Source organism: Lotus japonicus, chromosome 1 (assembly GCF_012489685.1).
Source record: "Lotus japonicus ecotype B-129 chromosome 1, LjGifu_v1.2".
Lineage (NCBI taxonomy): Eukaryota > Viridiplantae > Streptophyta > Magnoliopsida > Fabales > Fabaceae > Lotus > Lotus japonicus.
Window position 1 is genome coordinate 104,934,108 of NC_080041.1, and position 21,473 is coordinate 104,955,580.

A 21,473-nucleotide genomic window follows, 5' to 3' on the forward strand; every position below is an offset into this window, starting at 1 on the left:
CACTGGATCTGCGAACAACACAAAGAAAAAAAGCCCCAATTTAACAGATTTAGAGATATTGATATTTGAATTGAAGAGAAGACAAAAGAGAATAGCAATACAAGTGGTGATCAAGCACACACCCAACCCACCAACACCAATACCAAACACCAGGACTCTGGTTCTCACTCCCCTGAGTATGCCCCTTTCTTTCATTTGTTTCTCATGTTCAAGTTCCTTAATCCATGATCTTGGTTGAATAACAGATGGGAATCACATATTAGTTAAAAATTGATTGAAATCCAAAAACAGTTTGACAAACAGCTTTTTACTTTTTATTTTAGCTCTTATTTTCAACTTTTTTATTTTAAGGAGCTTTTAAATCATAAAAAAGCTGGGCCAAACACTTCGTCAAAAACTAAAATTGGGCCTAAGGCCAAAACTAAAGAGCAGAAGCAATGAGTCAACTTTTGTTTCAGGAGAGGGTTGACTCGAGTTCGAGGGAGGGCAATGACCGATGGGTAGGGTTTGAGTAGGGTACTACAAGTAAGATTTAGGTAAAGTACTATAGTACTCACTCTTATATTTGGATTTTTAAAAATTATTCGCACTCGTCCTTGTACTTGCATGGGTAGCGACTTAAATGTATGTTCTCATACTTTGTACATATATACTTGTACTCATACACATTACCTAATTTAGTTAACCAAAGTAACTTTCACCATTTAAAATTTTCGATCAATATAGAATAAACAACATTATTTAAGATTTACAAGGTAATTCATGTACTTTTTTTCGAAAGAGATAATTCATATGATCATATACTTAACAAGTAAAATCATTTAGCTAAGTATGAGTGAGCTATTTAAAAGGAATAAGCTAAAGCAACAAGCTAGAAATAGAAAACTAAGAATATCAGAAAAATGAGAAATTATTGTTGCTGATATAGCCCAATTCCTTCCATCTCAAACATCTTCTCACCAATCCAATCGTTCAGGTTGAAGAATCAGATGTTGCGAACTTGGTGCCCAAATTTCAATCCAATCAATGGTTAACAAAGGAGTGGTGACAAAGCTCGTACAACTGCACTGAGTTTGTGCGAAAATTGTTTCCCTTCTCTTTACTCTCACCTTTTTATTGCTTGCCTTTCTTGCCAAAGTAGACTCTCAATTCCTCTAATCTGACCCATCTCTCCACTTGAGAATAAGTGAGACAAGTGGATTTGCATATAGTTGGCATTTATCCACGTAAGAATGGAGGCAAAATCCCAACAAATTTTCTCTCACAACTATGTGGAGATGATCGGCAAATTGACAATCTCACAAGTTTCAAACTTGAATCTCAGTAATGCCTTAGTCATCATAAAAATATCATTACCATATGTTTGAACCTTGGCCAATTCCTAACCTAACAATCAATGCATCTCATATCCAATGATACCTCATATTAATGAATATGGACCAAGAATGAAAAGTTGAATTTTTATCAAGACACCAAGGTCCTGCAATAATTTTTCACCCAAAGAAACTCCTTGTATGCTTCAATAATGGCAATTGGCAATGAACTTTGCCTAAGTAGAGTTTAGTAGAGACAACACAACACACCTCTTCAAATTTAACTTTTAACTTGAGAGCATTCTCACCATACACAATGCTTTGGGCAACCGTAGGATATGCAGAATTAAAAAATCCAGAATGGACCAAGTTATTATATTGTTCCAACACCTCAAAGGTTGGGTTGTAGTTGTCCATGGGTTGTGGCAAGCTACCATCAACGAACCCAACATAGGGTGACAGTTTCCGCTGGACAAACCTGGACTAACCTATTCATTGGAAGGATTTTCACTTGTATGAACGCAGTAAGGGTTTCAAGACAGATTTGCATTCCAGACCACCTACCGTGCAAAAGAATGATTGGATCTTAAACCATTGATTTGCATTTACCGTTCCCATGATCTAATTTGGAAACAAGATGGCACAACCCTGGTTGGGGCTTTGATACCATTTAAGAAATTGAAATCAGAAAAGAAAAAACATGAAGCAATGAGGTTGCAAGAAATCAATGTGATTCTTTTCAATTGGCATGTCTAAGAGGAGTTTATATACAATTGAGCTGGTACAGCATATGTCACTGATGACAAGTAAGAAACTAACTGGGCTAGCTAACTTTCAGTTACAACTCCTTATTACAAACCAGCTCAGCTTTATTCCCTAATAATCATTCTCCATATCAGCTTCACTGCTTCCATTCGAAAGTTTGTAAGGAGCCTAGCGACCTTTATTTCTCTTTATCCTGCAACCAAGGTAAGAAAGAAATCCATTAAATCAGTTGCGCTTGATGAGCATAAACAGACATAAAGGATATATCATTACAATGTCACTAACAAAACTACTGTATTCGCAGATAAGAAGTTTAATGAAAAAAAATTCAAGTACTACGCCAGTCAAGAACTCAAGAGTTTAAAGTTATGTACCTTTATATTTTTTTAAGAAAATTAAACATCCCTGGAGTCTTTAATTTAAAGTTTGATAGTATGTGTAATATTGTAATATTGAAAAACACTCCCTGTTCCACAAAGCAACCTATTATTCCCTTCCTCCCCAACCAAAGTGCTTGTACCACCAATTTAACCCAAAAAAAATGTTGCACTCACATACATGTGCATGGCTGAATTAAATGGCCCTCTTTAAACTTATTGCTGTTGGATTATGTTTTAAAGTATATATAGCAATATATGCAATTGGGTTGCGCATCTAAAAGGGAAACTAAGCAGTTTCCTTCACGAATTTTCTAATAAATAGCTATTAAAGCTCTTCAATTATCGTAAAATTTATATTTCATTCCACTTGAATATTAACAAAAGTTTTAGATATGTTTAGTATATAACTGATGAGATCATTCTCTCAATAACAGATACTAAGACTTCAAACACGCTTTGGTAACTACTTATCATCATGTCATGTTCCTCCACAAATTATACAGAATTCAAACTCCAATATCAAGAACCAAAGAGAAAAGCTCACCTTGAAGCAATGTACTTATCAATGTCATTCTTCTTCTCAGGACCGTAAAAAAACCACCTTTCATCAGTTGCAGTACCATCCCCTTCTTGTACTTTGATGTCTGCATGTTGTGCCATGATTTAGAAAACTTGCTAGAGCCATAGTAGCATCATTTTAAAAAATCAGTCTAATTCGTTTTGAGAATTACCTTGTAGCAAAAGAGTATCTTCACCTTCAAAACATTTCAATTTCCAAAAGACCTTTCTACCATCCACAAAGTGAGGCTCAATCCTCGTAGCATTAGAAATTTTCCCTACAATATTATAAAAGAGAACAATGTTAAGTGCAAACCGTTACATTAGAAGAAATATTAAACTCTTACACGACATAAAGTAATCATAAATACACACATTTTCTATTTTACCCCAATTAAGTGTGTGTCAATTTACCAAATTAAATCTCACTTTTCTTTTTTGAAAAATAGGAAATTTAAATCAACAGAAATTGAACAACTTACTAACAACATTTTGAGCAAGAGAATGCATGCTATCATGTGAGAAAAGATCTGAAGTATTAATAGCATTGAAGATTAATAGTATGTCATGCAAATAATTACTGGAGTCTACGAGGAAGATTATGAGATACCAGCTCATGTTTGTGCCATGTGCAGCAGATATTAACATCAGGAATGAAACTGAATAAAAGTTGGAGCATATAAACAACCCATAAACATCAAAAACATACTTTTAGGAATATTTTCCTTAGCCTCAAGCATTTCACTGTGAGCTTGAGCAACTTCAGTTGTTAACAACTTCAGGACAGCAGCATCTTGCTCTGTCGATGACCCAGGATCCCCACTGGAATGAATTCTTTTTGCTGTCTCTTCCTGCAGCTTCTGTTTCAAGCTTTTCACCTGTAAGTGACACATAAAAACACTTTTATGAACACAATATGACAGTCAAACGAACCCAGATGCAAAGAACAGACCACCTTGTTTCTTGTAATTACCTTTTCCTTCGCAGCCGCAAATTCAGCTTTGGCTTCTTTCCTCTGCTTCTCAATTTTTGAATTTTCCTTTTCAATGTAACTCCTCACTTTCCTGAACATATTAAGCAAGTTTCAACCACTTTAAACAAGATGAAAACTAGCAGCAGGAAATAAAAAAGAAAAAGCTGAATAGAGATAAGAAGAAGAAAAAAACAGAAAAAGCATTTTCTATCTGAGTTTGAAATACTTACTCTGAGTTAAGAACTTCATCACAGATGAAAGTCAGGAGTCTAAGCTTGTCAGACAAACTCAAGTTACAATACCCAGAGAGACCTTTATTGAGCATTTCTACGGGGAAATCCTTGAGCAGAAGAGGAGATTGTAAAGCTAAATCCCCTAGAGCTTTCAACCATGAAAAGTTCCCATCTGCTGTAGCTAAGGATGGAGACCTACACCAAAGTGATGCAGATAACAAGCTTTAATCAAAGAAAAAAACACACCAAAAAAATGAAAAAAGAATAAAAAAGGCAAATTGGATAATCTCACTTATGTCCTGCAGCGGTGCGGAGCAGGGTCAAAAGTCTAGTTTGGAACTCAACAGCTAGGGTGTTCTCTCCACTGCGCAAGTTTTGTTTGCGAACTAGTTCTCGCAAAATAGTCTTTGCTTCCCCTTCCTTCATGTTAAGACCCTGATTTCACAGGGAAGAAAAGTCGGAACACTTGATATAACAAAAAAGAATGGATGCAGCCCCACTAAGTATAAAACGAGGATTATTTATGCAACAATACCACCATCATAACTATAGAATTTAGTTGTCCTGGATAGAACTAAATCATAATTCATATCCACCCAACAATCAAACATTCAATAAAATGATCAAGTACAAGATAAATTGACTTTTTAAGTTACATGACATCAATAAAAGCAACAAGTTATCCCAGTTTTGTAGTCTGACTTCCTATTGCACTAAATGAATTTGACAATTGTGAATATTCAATGGGCCAACCACTGCATGTAGCAGTAAATTGCAATTAATCAAGCAAGGATTTAATAGAAGATCAACATGAATGCATACCTTCCCAAAAACCCTGCAGAAGTCCAAGAACTGCACAACATTCCCAACATCCTCATGTGGGAACTCAATGCCCAATACCTCCGTTAACTCAGTGCCCGGCGGAAGGAGAACTTCTTCAGATATTTCATCCTTAACATCTGTACCATGACAATTATCGGAAATAAGAATTGAAGGATTCACATAATCATTTAAACCCCAAACCTCAGGACCACCTTTCATATGATAATCAGTGTCCTGGTTCCTTTCTAAATCTGCGAAAATCTCATCTTGAGACACGGCTTCAGAAAAATCAAAATCATCCCACACATTCTTATCATCTCTTTCGCATTTTGTTTCCTCATTTTGATGAGGAATGGGGGGGAAATCATTTGCACCCAAGGCCGCCTCAAGACCATCAATCTGTGAATAAATATAAAACATAAAACAATCATCGATTACTTGATTCAAGTTAACAAAACATTTTTCTCTAGTTATCATTGATTTAGATTGCACACATAAAGAGAAGCTTAATTAGCCAGCACATGAAGGTAAACTTCCGATAACCACTCGATAGATAAGAAGTTAAATGGAGAGAAAATTAACACACCTTCTCTGGAGGCAAAACAGCAGCAACATCATTTGCATTCGTGTTCAACTCCGCTGCTTCCCTAGCTTCCAGCAATTCCATCACGATCTGAGAATAAATAAAAACATAAAACAATCATCGATTAGTTAATTCAAGTTATCAAAACATTTTTTCTCTTGTTATGATCTATTCAGATTGCACACATGAAGAGAAGCTTAATTAGCTAGCGCATGAAGGTAAACTTCTGACAACCATTTGATAGATAAGAAGTTAAATGGAGAGAAAATTAACACACCTCCTCTGGAGGCAAAACAGCAGCAACATCATTTGCGTTCGTGTTCAACTCCGCTGCTTCCTTAGCATCCAGATATTCCATCACTGACCTAAATCCAGCAGTCCTGGCTTCCCTCGTTAATCTACCGGTAGGCTCCTTACCTTTATTTTGCCTACAAAATAACTCTCCTTTCAAAATAAACACACAAATGGAGCAAAATAAAAGCCTCTATGCTAAACTGAAAACTCAGGCACAACTTACATGCAAAGGCTACAGTTGCATTTGCCCCGGCACTTTGGGCAACTCCACCCATCCAACCTATTGACCTGTTGTGCATCCTCCCCATATCTAATTCAACAAAATAAAATCCTCAGCACATCCAAATATGCATCTCTCTACTTTTGTACCCTCAACAAAATAGAATAATTCTGAAAATTAATATGATATTGGAAAGAAAACCACGAATGTGAAACACGGCAAACAACTTATTTTGAAAATTATAAAACTTAACACAACTGTAATAGAATACATAAAACACAACTTTCAAATCACAAGTAAGAAATGATATACAATTAGAAGACACACGCACATGGTTAAGATCATTACAACACGACACATCTATTATTTCTTGTTCACATGATCACATCCATGAGTCTAACCTGTTTAAAAGGCATGAATGGCACAATCCGATTTTACAAGGCTTGCCCTTCTTCAGATTCTTGCACAAAGCAGCGACACCCTTGATTTTTTGCCGGCACTAGAAAAAAAACAACAAAACAGTATCATCAAAATGAACTTGAAAATTAAGAGCAAAGAAACACACAAACTATACAAAACAATCTAATTCAGAGATCCATCCACAAACACCATAACCCTAAAACTCCATCCAAGGTTTTAAATTGCAGTTGCGGTCGTGATATTAATATTGCAAAAGATCACAACTACAGTTGCGATCGCAATCTGAGACTTTCAGATCTGTATGTAACAACCACAATCGCCGTCACAGACCTGAATTTAATACAATTGGTTCATCTATCTGCAAAAGTTTTAATTTTTCACAGAATTCCGACCTTCCCTTTAGATACCCACTTCAGGATTTTGGTTTTTAACAGCATTAGCCACAATCCAGATATGAAAAATAAGCCATTCATAAAACTCTACAAGATCGAGTAAATAGAAGAAAGCTTTCATTTTTATCAACAGCATTCAATCATAACAACAAATGTGAAAAACCTAACAAAAAGGGGGGTCAATTCACTGAAGAAGTTTAAAAAATTCATTACTTGGTGGCATGTTTTTCCCTTTTCCTGATGATCGACCACAACTGGAATCCCCCCAGCAGAGTTGTTGGCGGCGGAGTTGACAGGCGGAAGAGCAGACATGGTTAATGAGAGAACAAGAGAAGAGCAAGGGCAAAAGCAAGAGAAGAATGGTGAAACGAATGGCTTGGTTTGAAGAAATGAATGCTGGTGGTGGCTTTATAGCAGCAACAGCACAGTCACAGGGTGAGTGAGAAAGTGGAGAATTTTGTCCTTATCCGGATGCAGTGGAGCGGGAACTGGGAACGAGTGTTGAAAATTTGTGGGCACAATTATAACATTGCAATCTTAGGAGGACCTATATGTGATTTCAGAGTGAAAAATCGTGTCTATTGGAATAGAAGGAAATATTTTGAATGAAATGAAAAATTGCGTCTGTTATATGTTTGTTTAGGGTTTCAATCACACAAATTTCTTTAATCAAACCATACCATATAATGTCAAGTTCAAATCTAACTTATGAAATCAATAATGCATCAATATTGAAGGTAATTGAAATCATAGGAAGCAGAAGAAGAAGAAGAAGAAGAAGTTAGCAGAGTGATACCTCGCCGGTAAGAACAAAACATTGGTAGAGACAGTTCTGGTCCATCGAGCACTGCAAATCACCGATCCAGAGTGTACGAACCTCGTCGGAGGTCGACGGCACGAGCCTGTTGCGGATAGGGGAGGCTGAGGCGGTGCCATCGTGCGGGGGAAGAGAGCGGAGGAAGCGCTTTCCGGCGCGGCGAAGATGAAAAGGGGGAAGAACATTTTTGGTGTTGGGAGTTTTTTTTCTGTTTCCTATTTAAGACGTGATTTTCAACTTTAAATCAGATTCGTTCATTTTCTTCTTAATCAAACGGCTGAAACGAATGATCTCTTTGGGTGTAAAGTAAAAAAATGTGTGGAAGGAAATAATTTTAAGATTTTTTTTTGTTTTCCCCTTTTTTTTTGGAAAAGAGAATAATATATATATATATATAAAATGTTGAAAAACAACCCCTCTCAACATGAGTAAAATAACCTAACTAGCTAAAGCTAGCAAGCACGCAAAGGTGCTTTAAACCCCTAAAGTCATAGAATAAACCCCACTAGAAAATACCCAATAAAGTCGAAAAACAGCAACAAGTCAAATGAAGCTGCTCGACACCTACAACAACGAGATTCATCCTAAACAATCAAACAAACGAACTAGAAGCAAAACAATCAACCAACACCCACGCCACCAAGTCTCAAGTCAAGGTCCAAAGTCGCGCCTAAAAATCACTTGGAATAAAACATAAACACAGCCAGAGCTCATTCCATAACAAAATGTCACGAAAGGCAGGCTGATCGACATACCAATATAGCAAAAGTCCAAGACATCTTCAAGCAAGAAAAAACGCAAACAACCATCACTGCACAAAGAAAGCCACACTCTTCAAGCCAACCAGCCACAAAACAATCACCCACATCCCCTCGAACACCACTTCTGTCACCGACGCTGATGGAGACTGAGCACATCCGTAACCCGCAGGCCAAAAACCACGAGGAAACCCCATGGCGGCGCGCCAAAAGCACCGAAACAGATCTGAAAACCCACAAGGGCGCAAACCAACAACCTCATATATGTCAGGAACGAGGTGGGTCACCGAAGAGACAGTGAGGCATCGTCGACGGGAACTGGAAGGGCGTGAACACACGAGGACGAGGAGAAGCCGAACAGGAAAGGGAGACGCCGTCGGAACAAACCCAGAACTGGCCTCAACAGGCAATCACAGATCCAAGGCCGAGGAACGGCGAGGTTCCGGCGGAGGCAAAGTGAGCTCCAAAGAGACGGCTCTAGATCTCCAAATCGAGCAGGGCCCGACGCCACCACACAACGCCGCAAGAATACCGAAACCCATCAACGAAGGGGTTGCCGAACTGAGATAGGAAGGCAAGGATCTGGGCAGATCTGGCCCAACAGGCAAGCACAGATCTACCATACAACTCACCGGCGACGACCATGAAAGCAAGGCGAGGCGGTGGCGGCGGGGCAAAGACAGAGGCACTGAACTGAGAGGAGAGGCGACGTCGGGATAAGGGAGAGAGGAAGCTCAGTTATTCAGCCATGGAGAAGAAGAAAAACAAAAGGAAGTAAAGGGAGGGGTTACCGTCGCGCCGAAGGGAGGGGCACGGCGACAACCCTAGCAAATGAAACGGGAGCGTGAACCAGAGAGAGAAAGGTTGTAACCAAATTTTTTTTAAGAGATTTTTGAATTAAGAGGGAAATAATGATAAGAATTATAATGAAAGTCAGACTGAATTACCTTTAGTTGAATATTTTATTTTTTTAAAAGATTTTATTTTCAAAAAAATGTATTTTAATATCAATAATTAAACTTTTTATTCTTGAATAAACATTTCTTATTTGATTTTTTTTATCATTTATAATTTTGGAAAATATTATGTCAAATTTTTCTTCCAAGTATTGAATATTATTAAAGGCATATTTTTAGTTATTTCTCATTCACAAAAAAGGCATATTTTAAATATTAATGATTATTTTTTAGAAAATATATCTCATTAATATGTTTACTTATTTTATTTTGATATTTTGTTATTAAGAGATATATGTACATTTAACATAGTTTCTAAAAAAATTAAAATAATTAAAAACTGAAGTAAAGCATTATAAATAAAACTGTCTTATGTTTTTCTAATCTAATAAACTAGTGAATTTTTTTTTTTTGCTTCCTAAAAAAATTGTGATTTTTTTAAACTAATAAAATAGTGATACTGCTTCTAGAGAGTATTAGAGAAAATTACATAGGAGGTTGGAAAATTATATACGCATGTTTTTCTTTGGTCTTTGTAAAATATTTTAAAGTCAGGGCCTATCTTACTTCTTGATCAATTTTATTTGACTGTTCTAAAAGAAATTACGCAGAAGGTCAAAATTATACATCACGTATTCTCAATTTCCTTGCAAACTAAGCGTGAAAAACTGCAACATGGGTCCCACATCCAATTTTCCAGTTTCTTATCTTTTCTTGACCATTCAAAACGAACGGAAAACTTTTTAAAATTCATCAAACTCTTCACTTTTCAATTAAAATAAACCCAAACAAACATAGTATAAAGGTGGTCCGTCTAAAATAAAGGTTCACCGTGAACCACTATGTAAACATGATAGTTTTGTAATATTATAGTTTTGTACAGTTTTATAAAGGTTCACCGTATTAAATTATCCCTTTATTCGACTTGGCATTCATCATCTCTATTTTTCATTTCCTTCTCCGACTAGACCGGCCAACAACAACTTGGCTTTGTATTGTTCGTGCTAACTCAAACACGAGAAGAGTTAATTTTTTTGTCTACTTCATTTATGGGGAAGGTTGGAGATTTTTATGGTGACGTATGGGTTATTGGTGGTGGTGCTTCGGTAAAGTTGGTGGTTGTTGGTGTTTATTGTGGGGCTTGATATGTGGTTGTCTAAATAACTCATGAGAAAGTTTGGATTAAATAATCCATCATCCAATCACATTAGAGATAAGTGAGTTGAAATTTTTATATTTTATTTATTAATTTATTTCCAACTCACTTATCTCCAATGTGATTGGATGATGAGTTATTTAACCCAAACTTTATCATATGTCATTTAAACAACTTCATATCGAGCCCTTGAGTCTAAAATTCAAATAAAATAATGTTCATGAGCTGCTTTTATGAATTCGTTTTCCTTTGCTTATCCCAAGTTTCTAATTCATGTGTTTGGTTCATTGTTCAATCAAAATCTCGGCTGTGCTTAAGGTGGGTTAGTTTCAAAACTGGCCCAATGGTCCAAATTCATTATTAGGTTAAAAGACACAAATGCCCCCATCTTCCCTGCTCGAAAAAAAAAAATGAAAATCTTTTTTTCTGGGTTCATCGTTGAAGAAGAGAGAGGTTGAAGAAGAAAAACTCAGATCTCTCTTCCCCTCTCTCACCGGGACCTGCACCTTGCCATAAAAAAGAACCACCTGAACTGGAAGCTCCGCTGGAAGAGAAGTTGTTGTAGGAGGCGAAGAAACTGCCGTGGGAGGAAAGGAAGAGAGGCGCGACCCACTCCTTCTTATTCAGATGGAAGAAAATGTTGTATACGGTATAATTAATTAGGTTACCTTATGGTTATTGTTGTTGGTGGTGGTCAGGGGAGAATGAAGGGAGGTCGAGATAGTGTTCAGAATCGAGGTCAGGTTCGGGAGGAGGAGGGCGACGCTTGAGGCAGGGAGGGAGGGGACCAGAGAGAAGGTGACGAACATCGTAGCGATCGATGGAGAGGGAGTTCCAGTTAACCAGAGCTTCCGGCGAGTGGACGAACGTTGCCATGGCGTCGTCGTCGAAGAACATCGCGTGTCGCCCAACCAACTCGAGATCCATCGATTCTCCACCCTCCGATATCTTCGATTTGATGATGATTGTTCGATCAAAACCCAACTTTGTGGGCTCTCTCTCTCTCTCTGAAACAAAGATGATGAAATTGAAATGGTTTGACCCTGGGTTCTTTAAAAGTAGAATCTTCTCCTTGATGATTTCAGATCTTGATGATTTCGTCTTCTCTTGCCTTTCATCTCCAAGACATTTTTTCTTTAAAAAAAAAACGAATGATGATGGAATTCAGAGTTTTAGGAAATTAATATGTAAGAAGGGCGTTTTAGAAAATTGATATATATTAACTAAATGAATTTTTTTATTTTTAAAAAATCTGAACCGTTAATATTAATTTTTTTACATCTAACGGTGATAAAAAAATTGTACCACGGTGAGCCAGTTTTAAAACTAGCTCACAGTAGGCAGAACCCAAAATCTCTGATGCTGTGTCACTAGTTTATCTTTTTCTCATTCATGTACTTCAGGTTTGAAATGAATAAAAATGTCTTAAAAGCACTGTCATAGAGGCTGAAATGCCCCCAAAAAAATATCAAAAGTAAAACAAGATAAATTCAATTGTTCCTCACAGGCTGAAGTTAGTGAAATTCTAAATAAACGTTTCCATCTATACGAATAAAATGCTAATACTTCTTTTTGGGTTTAGTATTTTCATTATGAAATAATAAAAGGACCTGTTTGGTCTGAGAAAACATTTTCTGTTTTCATTTTCTGATTTCATTTTGTGAATTAGCACTCTAGGTGAATTAGCACTCTCAAAAGAAATGCAATATAAATAAGATATTATTTTTAATATATTTTGATTGTGGAACTTGCCAATTTTAGTCTCAAAATATTGGGTTGATCCAAGTAGAAGAAAGCACTGCAGCTGAACACAACGCAACACTGCAGAGAAGACTGCGTCTGTTTCCTACTTTCCTTCATCTTTCGTCAATTAGGGTTTCGATTTCCTCTTCAATCCTCACTGTATTCAACTTCACAATCTCCTACGGTAACCACTCTTTCTTCATTCATCACATCAATTTCGCAATTCTCAATTCTCACAATTTTCTGCCCTAATTTCGCGATTTCCCCGCCATTTTCAGATGGGGAGCAAAGGCCGCATGCCACCACCACCGCACTTGCGCCGTCGGCTTCCTCAGGGCCTCCATCCGGACTCCATGATGGGACCCGCCGGGATCCACCCTCTATCCGGCGGCCCCTTCGACCTCCTTCCGCCGCCGCAGGTTCTCGAGCAGAAGCTCGCATCGCAGCATGTTGAGATGCAGCGCCTCGCCACCGAGAACCAGAGGCTTGCCGCCACGCACGGTGCGCTGCGGCAGGATGTTGCGGCTGCGCAGCACGAGCTGCAGATGCTGCACGCGCACACCGCGGGGATGAAGGCGGAGAGGGAGCAGCAGATGCGAGCTGTGCAGGATAAGATTGTGAAGATGGAGGCGGACTTGCAGGCGGCCGAGCCGGTGAAGATGGAGCTGCAGCAGGCGCGCAGGGAGGTGCAGAGTTTGATGGTGTCGAGGGAGGAGCTTATCGCGAAGGCGCATCATTTGAGGCAGGAGATTCAAAGGGTTCATGCTGATGTGCAGCAGATTCCTGCTCTCCTCTCAGAGCTTGAAGGTCTCAGACAGGAGTATCAGCATTGCAGGTAATCTTTTGCATGAGATTAAACCGGCAATACACTCTCGAGCACTATCTGAGTGAGGTTCACCAAATTATAGTGACCCACTTTTAATTTGGTGAATTTGATTAGTTTCCATTCCCAATTAGGTGAATTTCAATAAATAGGATTATAATTATAAGAGTGTGTTAGGGAGTGTTTCAATTATTTTAGGTTTTGTTGGTGTGTTAAATGCAAATTTGCTGTTTTATGTCAGCATGACAGAACTATCTAGGTTTGGTTTAGTGGGTTAGATTCAAGGTTTTAAATTGTTGTTGTAGTAGCGGTTATGTTGCCATCTTTGAAATTACAGAAAAGCACAGACAGATGTGATAAGTGTGACAGTCATGATGAAGTTGTAGAAGCTTCCAAGACCTACTGACTTCGATTTAAAACCGTAGCTGCATAGTTATCAAATTTCCCATACTAAACTCGTACTGTGTACTAGATATACCTCAAGTAAAATCTTATGATTTTAATTTTGAAAGTTACGAACTACATACCTACAGGCTATACCTGTAATGCATAGTTACCAAATCCTCTTAGTGACCCCGCATACAGTGTTCAGAATACCCTATACTGTGTTGGCATGTACTGCATACCGGATTCACCTTAAAGGAAATTTTGTGATAATAATGTAAAATGTGATGATGTGCATATGAACTGCATATCTGTTTATGTAACGCAGTTCAGCTAACTATGGTTAAATGTCATTGTTCTGAAAACACATTTCTTCCTTTCTTGCAGTATCTGGGATAGATAATTTGATATGCCATCTTTGTGTGACACGAGTCTACCCATTAAATTTGAGATAAATTTTTGTTGGCTTGTTTTAGAGGATTCCATAGTTTGGGGCAGAGTGCAAGATTTCATGGAGATGTGGCAACTGAGAAGTCTAGTAGTACTAGTTGAGTGTATTCCATAACGTTCATCATTGTTTATTGAGGGATATAACTTGATAATGTATATCTGGAGAAGTGAACAAAAAGGTAAAGCTGAGATGCATTCTTCTTCACAGCCTTGTTGATTGTTTGACCTAGTGATGTTAAGAAAGGTACACTATTGGGGAAAATCTAAGTCTGTTAAGAAAAAAACACAAAAAATGGGGGGGGGGGGAGTTTAGAATGGTTTGTTGTTGTGACAAGTTAGTTATGCTGAACGGTTATTAGGAATTTAGGGTAGAGTGGGGGGAGGAAAACCACTTTTCTGGTGGTATCAGTTTTCAGCTATAAACCGGGGCAGATAATTTCATCTTGTTGAGCTATAGGCTCTGGGTAGTGAGGGACAGTAGGGGGACCATTGCCTTCTGCAATCCTTTTCGGTTTCTTACTAATACACTATTATTCAACATCCCTACTTTATTTTCATCTGTGTGGCTTTGATTTCTATTATTGAGTAGTGAAGAAAAGAAGTGAACATGGAAATCACTTGCGTGGAATTTATATACTGTGAAATATTGTCAAGAATTTGCTCCTTAGAAGATTAGAGAATGGAGAAAGTGGGATTATTGGATTGGATGAATATCTGTAAACTGATTTGGAAGACAGGTAATGATATCAGGAACTATTGAACTACACAGGTTCTTTCACATCACAGATAACGAAAAATTATAAATGCTGCCCTTATTTTATCATCCTGTTGTGACCACTTTTACAGGCTAGAATTTCTATGGGATCTTAGTTATAAACTCATGAGGCGCTTTATTTGGTTTGGACTGGGAGAAAAGAGAAATGGCTACTTTCAGGGGGTGGTACCTCATGTATTGCTTTGCCCCCCAAAATTCTATTGAGCTCCATTATTTATGCTGAGAGATAATTTTATTATTTTTATTCTTTAAGTGTGTCCACCCTCTAACATGGTTTTTACTACTTCTACTACTGGCCTCTTGCTTAGCTGGGAGACTCATTCGATGCAGTGGGCCACTGGGCCTAGAATGGATGGAAACTTGGGTATTTATAACTTGGTTTCTGAAAATGTTGTTGCATATTCGTCTAGGGTTTCGTTTATGTTACTTAAGTGTTATCATAGTCCAGTTTTCCTTTGATATAGATTAGACTGCTTACATAGTGCTTAGTAGTAGTTGGGACTGAGAATTTGGGATGCAGGAGTGTGAATGTAATATTGGTGCAGGCCCCTTATTAATCTGGCTTTTAGGACTAAGGAGTTAGGAGTGGAATGGTCTTTCCAACCTGACTAGTTTGATTTTTGTGTACGGATCACTTATCATCTGGACACTATACATGTAATTCTCATTCAAAGTAGAGGCTCTCCCTTTTATACCTTAGCTTTTATGTGTGGGTGGGGGTGCCTCTACATTGGTCAGATCTTATAGGATCAAGATTTATCCTCAATTCATTCTAGAAATTAAGTTATAAACGGTTTAAATTAATGGTTGTAGTGATTTTTTTAGTTTTCAATGTCCAGATTATTCTATGGCAACCATCTACGTCGCGTATTGCAATGAAACCTTGGCTTGATTCGTAATTTTATTTTTTTACTCTCTTGTTTGTGTGACTGTTGTTCCTATAATGATGGAGCCTTGTGCACTGTGCTGCACATTTTTATTCTGTTTTATCTAGCTTAACTAGTAACCCAAAATTCTCCCCAACCCCAGGCTCACCGTATTGTACTGTCCATCTTTTCTCTTCGATTCATTTTCTTTCCGTCAAAGCATATTGATTTTCACATAATCTATTCCTTTGGATACACCAGTAAAATTCCACTTTAACATGGTAGATTTCTTTAGCTTGATTTTATCTTAGAAACTGTTTAGCCGGAAGTCCTAATGTCACGGGTGCAGAATCTACTTGCATGACTTCCACAGGTGGAATCTCTCTATTATGAATTGGGCCAATGCTCATCACTTTTTGTAACAAGTTTTTGGAAGATGCCCTCTGATAGTTTTAATTCCGTGGCTATTTCATTGCCTTCTTTATTCTAATTCATGGTAGTCTCTTCATTGGCAAACCCCCTGGAGTTGCCTATCAATTTTCTAGGCAGGACACGGGACTAGGTCATAGAAATAAGCACCTACCTACACTTTCCTTTTTAGGCAGGCTTGGTTAAGTTAGGGCGGTTGACATTTAACAAGCTGTAGTCATCAAAGTCAAAAACAAGTCTGGCAGCTAGAGCCTGTGCTTTGTTATAAGGGGAATTTTCCATTCCCCATGTCCAATGTAACCCTTCAAGCCCATCCATGACTTCCCATTGATCCTTACCTCAGATTCAATATGCTTTCAAATTTCAATTCACCTATTTTCACCCTTAATTCACCCAAGCAAAACCATAAGCCCGACCCATTGATATCTGCACTATGCTCTTTCTGTCTTTACAGCTTTTCTAGCTTAGTGTCAGACTGCCATGTTATGTGCCCCTGATATTCTGTTCTGGTCATGCAGGGCCACTTTTGAATATGAAAAAAAATTATACAGTGATCACCTTGAGTCACTTCAGGGGATGGAGAAGAACTATGTTTCTATGAGTAGGGAAGTCGAGAAACTTCGGGCAGAGCTTACAAACAAGGCTAATGTTGATCAAAGAAGTAGTATGTATCTCCTTTTGTAACCTGTTTTCTATGTTAGAGTAATAGAGCCCTTAGTCTTCAATTTTTCACGCTTTGATCATGGTATGAAAAAATTCAGGTGGGCCATATGGTGGCACCTCTGGAACTAATGAGAATGAGGCTTCTGGTCTTCCTGTGGGACAAAATGCATATGAAGATGGTTATGCTGTTGCGCAGGTGTGTGACACCCCCATGTGTTCCTGGTTTAAAGTTCTTGCGGGAGTGCTACATTCTAGTCCATTGTCTAATACTATTAATTTCTGAATCTTTTGATAAATTTGATCTCCAAACTTTCTGCTGCATGTTTAGACCTGCTTATATATTCATTTCTATTAAATAGTTACTCTTAAATATAGCAGATATAAACAATGATTACATATTGTAATCAGGAAGTGTCTGCCTCTTCTATGAAGCAGATGATGTTAGTGTTACTGGGATTATGATAACTCTGACCTGATGAATTTTGTCTTGATAACTGAATCCCTTACAGTAGTTTGTTTGTCTCCCTATAATCTGGAGAATACCTGTCAGACTTTTATCTGATCTCTGTAACATGGTAGACAGGGATCTATTTCTGTATGGTAGTTACTCATTAATCTTCAAAAATCTCTATTATGATAGTACCGATTTGACATGAAACACTAGTATTGATTGCCTTGATAAATAATATTTAAGTCTATAAAATTATCATACCTGTTGTTGTTAGAATATGTTATAATATCTCAAAGAATTGGTGTCCCTTTCTTTTTCGAGATTTATTTATTTAGGATTAGGAGTTTAGTTATTATCATGATTTGTTCCCATATTTGATCAGGAGTCTTGCATTAGTATAAATTAGGGTTAATGGTATTAACCTCCATGACCTGCCCTGTCGTTGCTCTACTACTCGAGTTCCCTGAAGTTTCGGGATCTACTATTATGATGTCAATATCTCAAGTTACCTTTGTTAGTGACCTTTTTTTTTGTATGCTGCTGTGACATCTCTGGTGAGTCCTCACCACTAAAAGTATCTGCTATGAATCCCTTCAATCGCAGCTGCTAGCACCAAATACTCTTTCCAGCGCATTCCAACACCTGTCGCCGCCGACACTTTCCCAACACTGGCGAGTTTTCTGGCTAAGTTTCATTTCAGCTCCATTTGGCATTCCACACATCTATGCATGTGATTACAGTCCAGTACATCTCCATGCTCCCCTTCCAGAGGCATGTGCGGTGGTTCTTTGATGGCCCATTGGCAGTGCCCTAGTCTCTTGGTTGTCCTCTCCTTGAATCTGCATGTCTTCCCTCTGTTTGGCCTATGTTGGACGTGTCTATTTGCAAACACACCTTTTCAGTCACTGTTTCTGTTTCTACGGTCTTGGCTTGTTCTTGCTTTGCCCAGGTTCCCACTCTCCCTATCTCTTCCAATCTGTACTTGTTTGGCACTTAGCAGAACTTGAGGAATGCCCTTTATCACTTGCTGTGGTAGTTTTGGAGCCCTTACTCTCTCTCTCTGGTGACGACATCTTATTCAGTTTTCACAGCTCCTGTTTGGTATATTGAGCCTTTGGCCTTACTAATCTGGTGACCCATGACTCCTATGACCCTTCCAACTGTCTTGCGGCAACACTCCCTTTCTCAAATATCTAGGCCCATCGTAGTCCTGAAGAATCATCCTAGCCTTGCCATTTTCAGATTATATTGTTTGATTATTTTTCGTTTTTTCTAAAAACTGTATTTGTATCAGGATTAAAAACTTAGTAGAGGGATTGGTTTTGGAATATCTCATAATACCTCTTGAGATTTTTTTCCATATTTCTTTAAATTCTGTGGTTTGTTACCTTATTTAAGTAGGATTATGCGTTTAATAACTATTGTGACTAGGTTTCATATTTGATTAGAATTTGCTGTCTTGTATTAGTGTAAAACTATGAGTGATTGGTTAGTCTTTTGTGTCTTCATAATACCATGATTATAATTAGAAGTTTCTTTCTCTTGTATTTTTCTGTCTGAAATCTTATAAGCTCACTAGTTATGTCTGCTGTGGTTTGCATTATAACAATATCGAGAACTATTTCTTGTATGTACAGAGAAAATTGGAATTATTAGGAGGTTATATAGATGTACATAATAGATCTGCTGTTTGGCAATTATATTCTTGTATAGTTGTATGTACTCCCTATTTTTGGCTGATATCTAAAGGTTGGTCATTAGAAGGGCTGCATGCTTTATCTTCCATGTGGACTATGAATATTAATGCTCCATCATTCATTTTATTCAACAGGGACGTGCTCCCCTCCCTCCTGCAAGTAGCGGTGGCAACACTAATATTGCTACTTCTGCTGGAGCTCAGCCTGGTCAAGCTTCTGCAGGGGCTGGTTATGATGCTCCCAGAGGACCCGGTTATGTTGCACCCACAGGACCTACATATGATGCCCAGAGGAGTGGTGCTTATGACCCACAGAGGATGACTGGTTACGATGCCTATAGAGGACCTGCTTATGATTCACAGAGAGGACCAATTTATGATGCTCAAAGAACTGGCTATGATCCACAGAGAGGTCAGGGCTATGATCCACAGAGAGGTCAGGGCTATGATCCACAGATAGGTCAGGGTTATGATTTGCAGAGAGGACCTGCTTATGATCCATCAAGAGCAGCTGGGTATGATTTACAGTCCAGAGGTGTTGCAGGGCCACCCGGACATGCTCCGCCGGTTAACAACATGCCTTATGGGTCCTCTACACCACCTTCTCACAGTGGTGGTGGTGGTGGATTCGATGCTGCTCGAGGTGGAAACCCTGTTAGGAGATGATCAAAAGTGTATTCTACGCCATTCAAAGTGTGCATCTCATTCAATCTGAATTGTTATAGCTTTTGTCTAGTGCTGCCTGAGAGTCCATCTCATGAACCCCTCTCCCTTTTTCCTCTTATGTAATTTGCATGGTGGACTAGAGAAGGAAAAAAATGTTTAATTGAGAAATGCATCCTCACATCAACTGCTTTTGATGAGATCTGGAACAGATTATCGATCCACTACTTTCATTGAATAGCATAATTTCTGGGTTTTCATACTCACACATAGCTTTTTTTTATCGCATTACTATCATATCACTCACTTTAATCTCTTCTATTGTCATCTCCCTCTTGGGTCTGGGTGGAATTTAATAAAAAAAATCCCAGTTTTTAACCCAATTTTTAACATCTCTGTTAAATTATGCCTTTTATAATTTATGTTGTTGTTATTGAAAGATGCTTTGTAGATCAACTGATACGAAATTCTTCTAGTTTTTATGGGTTTGAGTCAAATGTTGTTGCATTAAACACTTGGTAGAGAGAGTTTTACTACTTATAAAAGTCACATCCCGCTTAAATATGATTGCCTTGGTGATGTTTCATGTGCCTTGTGGTTTAACAACAACAAAAATGGGCTTTTCTACTATATTGACCTATAATAAAGTGCATTTTTTGCAATCCAAAGAGTGAGGGTGGATAGACAATATCAAAGAAATTAAAATAGTTGTGGTATGGGGAAAACTCAGTTGGGAGAGCTAAGACAAATGAGAATGTTCCTGTTGCTGTTTTGCAACTTTCAAATCGGTCAAATATCTTTATGATATTTTACCTCAACACAAGTCTGATTCTGAGGCAAAGGCAAAGATTCAGGATAGTCATAGACTATGGACCAATGCTACTAAGCACATAATATAATACTCTTTGCTATCAATATATAATTTAACATCTTTATTAAAGTAAAATCTTTCTTTCTTAGAGTTCAGGACAGTTAGGAAAGGTACAAGAAATAGGTGTAACAAGATTTTCACTGTTTGAATCTCATAATTCATGTATCTGCTTTTGTTTGTCATATATTTTTGTCAATAGTTTGAATCTGACCGCTCATCAAGGTGTGTAGTATGTCACCCCAATGAATTGAATTTGGAAGCACTGTGAATTCCTGTGGTGGTATCCATTTGACTCACATTACATCAGTGTTGTTTCATATGAGATGTTGTATCATGATACAAATTCCAACTAAGAACATGTTGTTTGGGTCCCATGGCACCCACTTTACCAAGGGGACATTCACAAAGCTATGAGTATCCTTTCCTTGGTCCCATTTTGTATGTATTTTTAGTTTCATGATTTAACTAGAATTCAAGATACGTTTACTCAAAAGTTTAAACTTATAGTTTCTTACCATAAGTGATTATAGAGCAATCCACTATGCATGAAACCAAACACGTTGTATGTTTGTTTTCTGCTGATTCTTGGTTTGGTGTTACTTTTTCTCTGTCTCTTTGCTGATTGTTTTGCTTCAGGTGTCTGTTTCTAACTCTTTGCCCAAGAGGAAAATAAACTCAAAGAGAGGGCACAATCTAGATCCACTTTGGCATTTTGATTTTCCCTCAAAAGTACTCTGTTGTGGGCTATGGTTACAAAAGTTTCTGATGAATCTTAGATTCTATCCCAGTACTATTTGCTTTTTGTATAAAGTAGTTGTTATAGACGAGTATCAACGGAATGATAATGTTATTGCTATATGATTTTATAATCACATGTTCGAATTGTGGAATAAACCTTTTGTAATAATGTAAGGTAAAATTGTTCACATTAAATTTATAAAGTAGAACCCTTTCATAGAATTCACGCATAATGGAAGGTTTATAGCATCAGACTTGTTTTTATATAAAGTAGTTGTTAG

The 21,473-nt window shown here is 37.8% G+C and overlaps 2 protein-coding genes across 2 annotated transcripts; one reads left to right on the forward strand and one right to left on the reverse strand.

The window, feature by feature from the left end:
* Window positions 1–2,027: 2,027 nt before the first annotated feature.
* Window positions 2,028–9,173, reverse strand: LOC130717003 (uncharacterized). Its single transcript, XM_057567088.1, has 17 exons — window positions 9,061–9,173; window positions 8,637–8,921; window positions 8,526–8,581; window positions 7,750–7,985; window positions 6,543–6,640; window positions 6,145–6,231; window positions 5,905–6,055; window positions 5,631–5,717; window positions 5,257–5,443; window positions 5,045–5,181; window positions 4,515–4,657; window positions 4,220–4,417; window positions 3,990–4,080; window positions 3,726–3,894; window positions 3,190–3,294; window positions 3,003–3,102; window positions 2,028–2,271 (listed from the first exon to the last, which is right to left on the reverse strand). Exons 1-17 carry the CDS (start codon window positions 9,171–9,173, stop codon window positions 2,247–2,249), a joined length of 2,268 nt encoding a protein of 755 aa, XP_057423071.1. The 3' UTR covers window positions 2,028–2,246.
* Window positions 9,174–12,385: 3,212 nt separating this feature from the next.
* Window positions 12,386–19,849, forward strand: LOC130728716 (protein FLX-like 2). The gene is made up of 5 exons (XM_057580267.1): window positions 12,386–12,567; window positions 12,662–13,218; window positions 16,629–16,774; window positions 16,872–16,969; window positions 19,056–19,849. Exons 2-5 carry the CDS (start codon window positions 12,662–12,664, stop codon window positions 19,584–19,586), a joined length of 1,332 nt encoding a protein of 443 aa, XP_057436250.1. The 5' UTR covers window positions 12,386–12,567; the 3' UTR covers window positions 19,587–19,849.
* Window positions 19,850–21,473: the final 1,624 nt, after the last annotated feature.

What these genes read in the sequence shown, in the direction of transcription:
- LOC130717003 (XM_057567088.1), bottom strand. Translation starts at nt 9,173, where the DNA reads ATGGTCGTCGCCGGTGAGTTGTATGGTAGATCTGTGCTTGCCTGTTGG. An exon ending in AGATACTCTTTTGCTACAAG is followed by an intron (nt 3,103 to 3,189) that starts GTAATTCTCAAA and finishes CACAACATGCAG; the next exon opens with ACATCAAAGTACAAGAAGGG. An exon ending in GATAAGTACATTGCTTCAAG is followed by an intron (nt 2,272 to 3,002) that starts GTGAGCTTTTCT and finishes CCTTGGTTGCAG; the next exon opens with GATAAAGAGAAATAAAGGTC.
- LOC130728716 (XM_057580267.1), top strand. Translation starts at nt 12,662, where the DNA reads ATGGGGAGCAAAGGCCGCATGCCACCACCACCGCACTTGCGCCGTCGG. An exon ending in CAGGAGTATCAGCATTGCAG is followed by an intron (nt 13,219 to 16,628) that starts GTAATCTTTTGC and finishes CTGGTCATGCAG; the next exon opens with GGCCACTTTTGAATATGAAA. An exon ending in TAATGTTGATCAAAGAAGTA is followed by an intron (nt 16,775 to 16,871) that starts GTATGTATCTCC and finishes GAAAAAATTCAG; the next exon opens with GTGGGCCATATGGTGGCACC.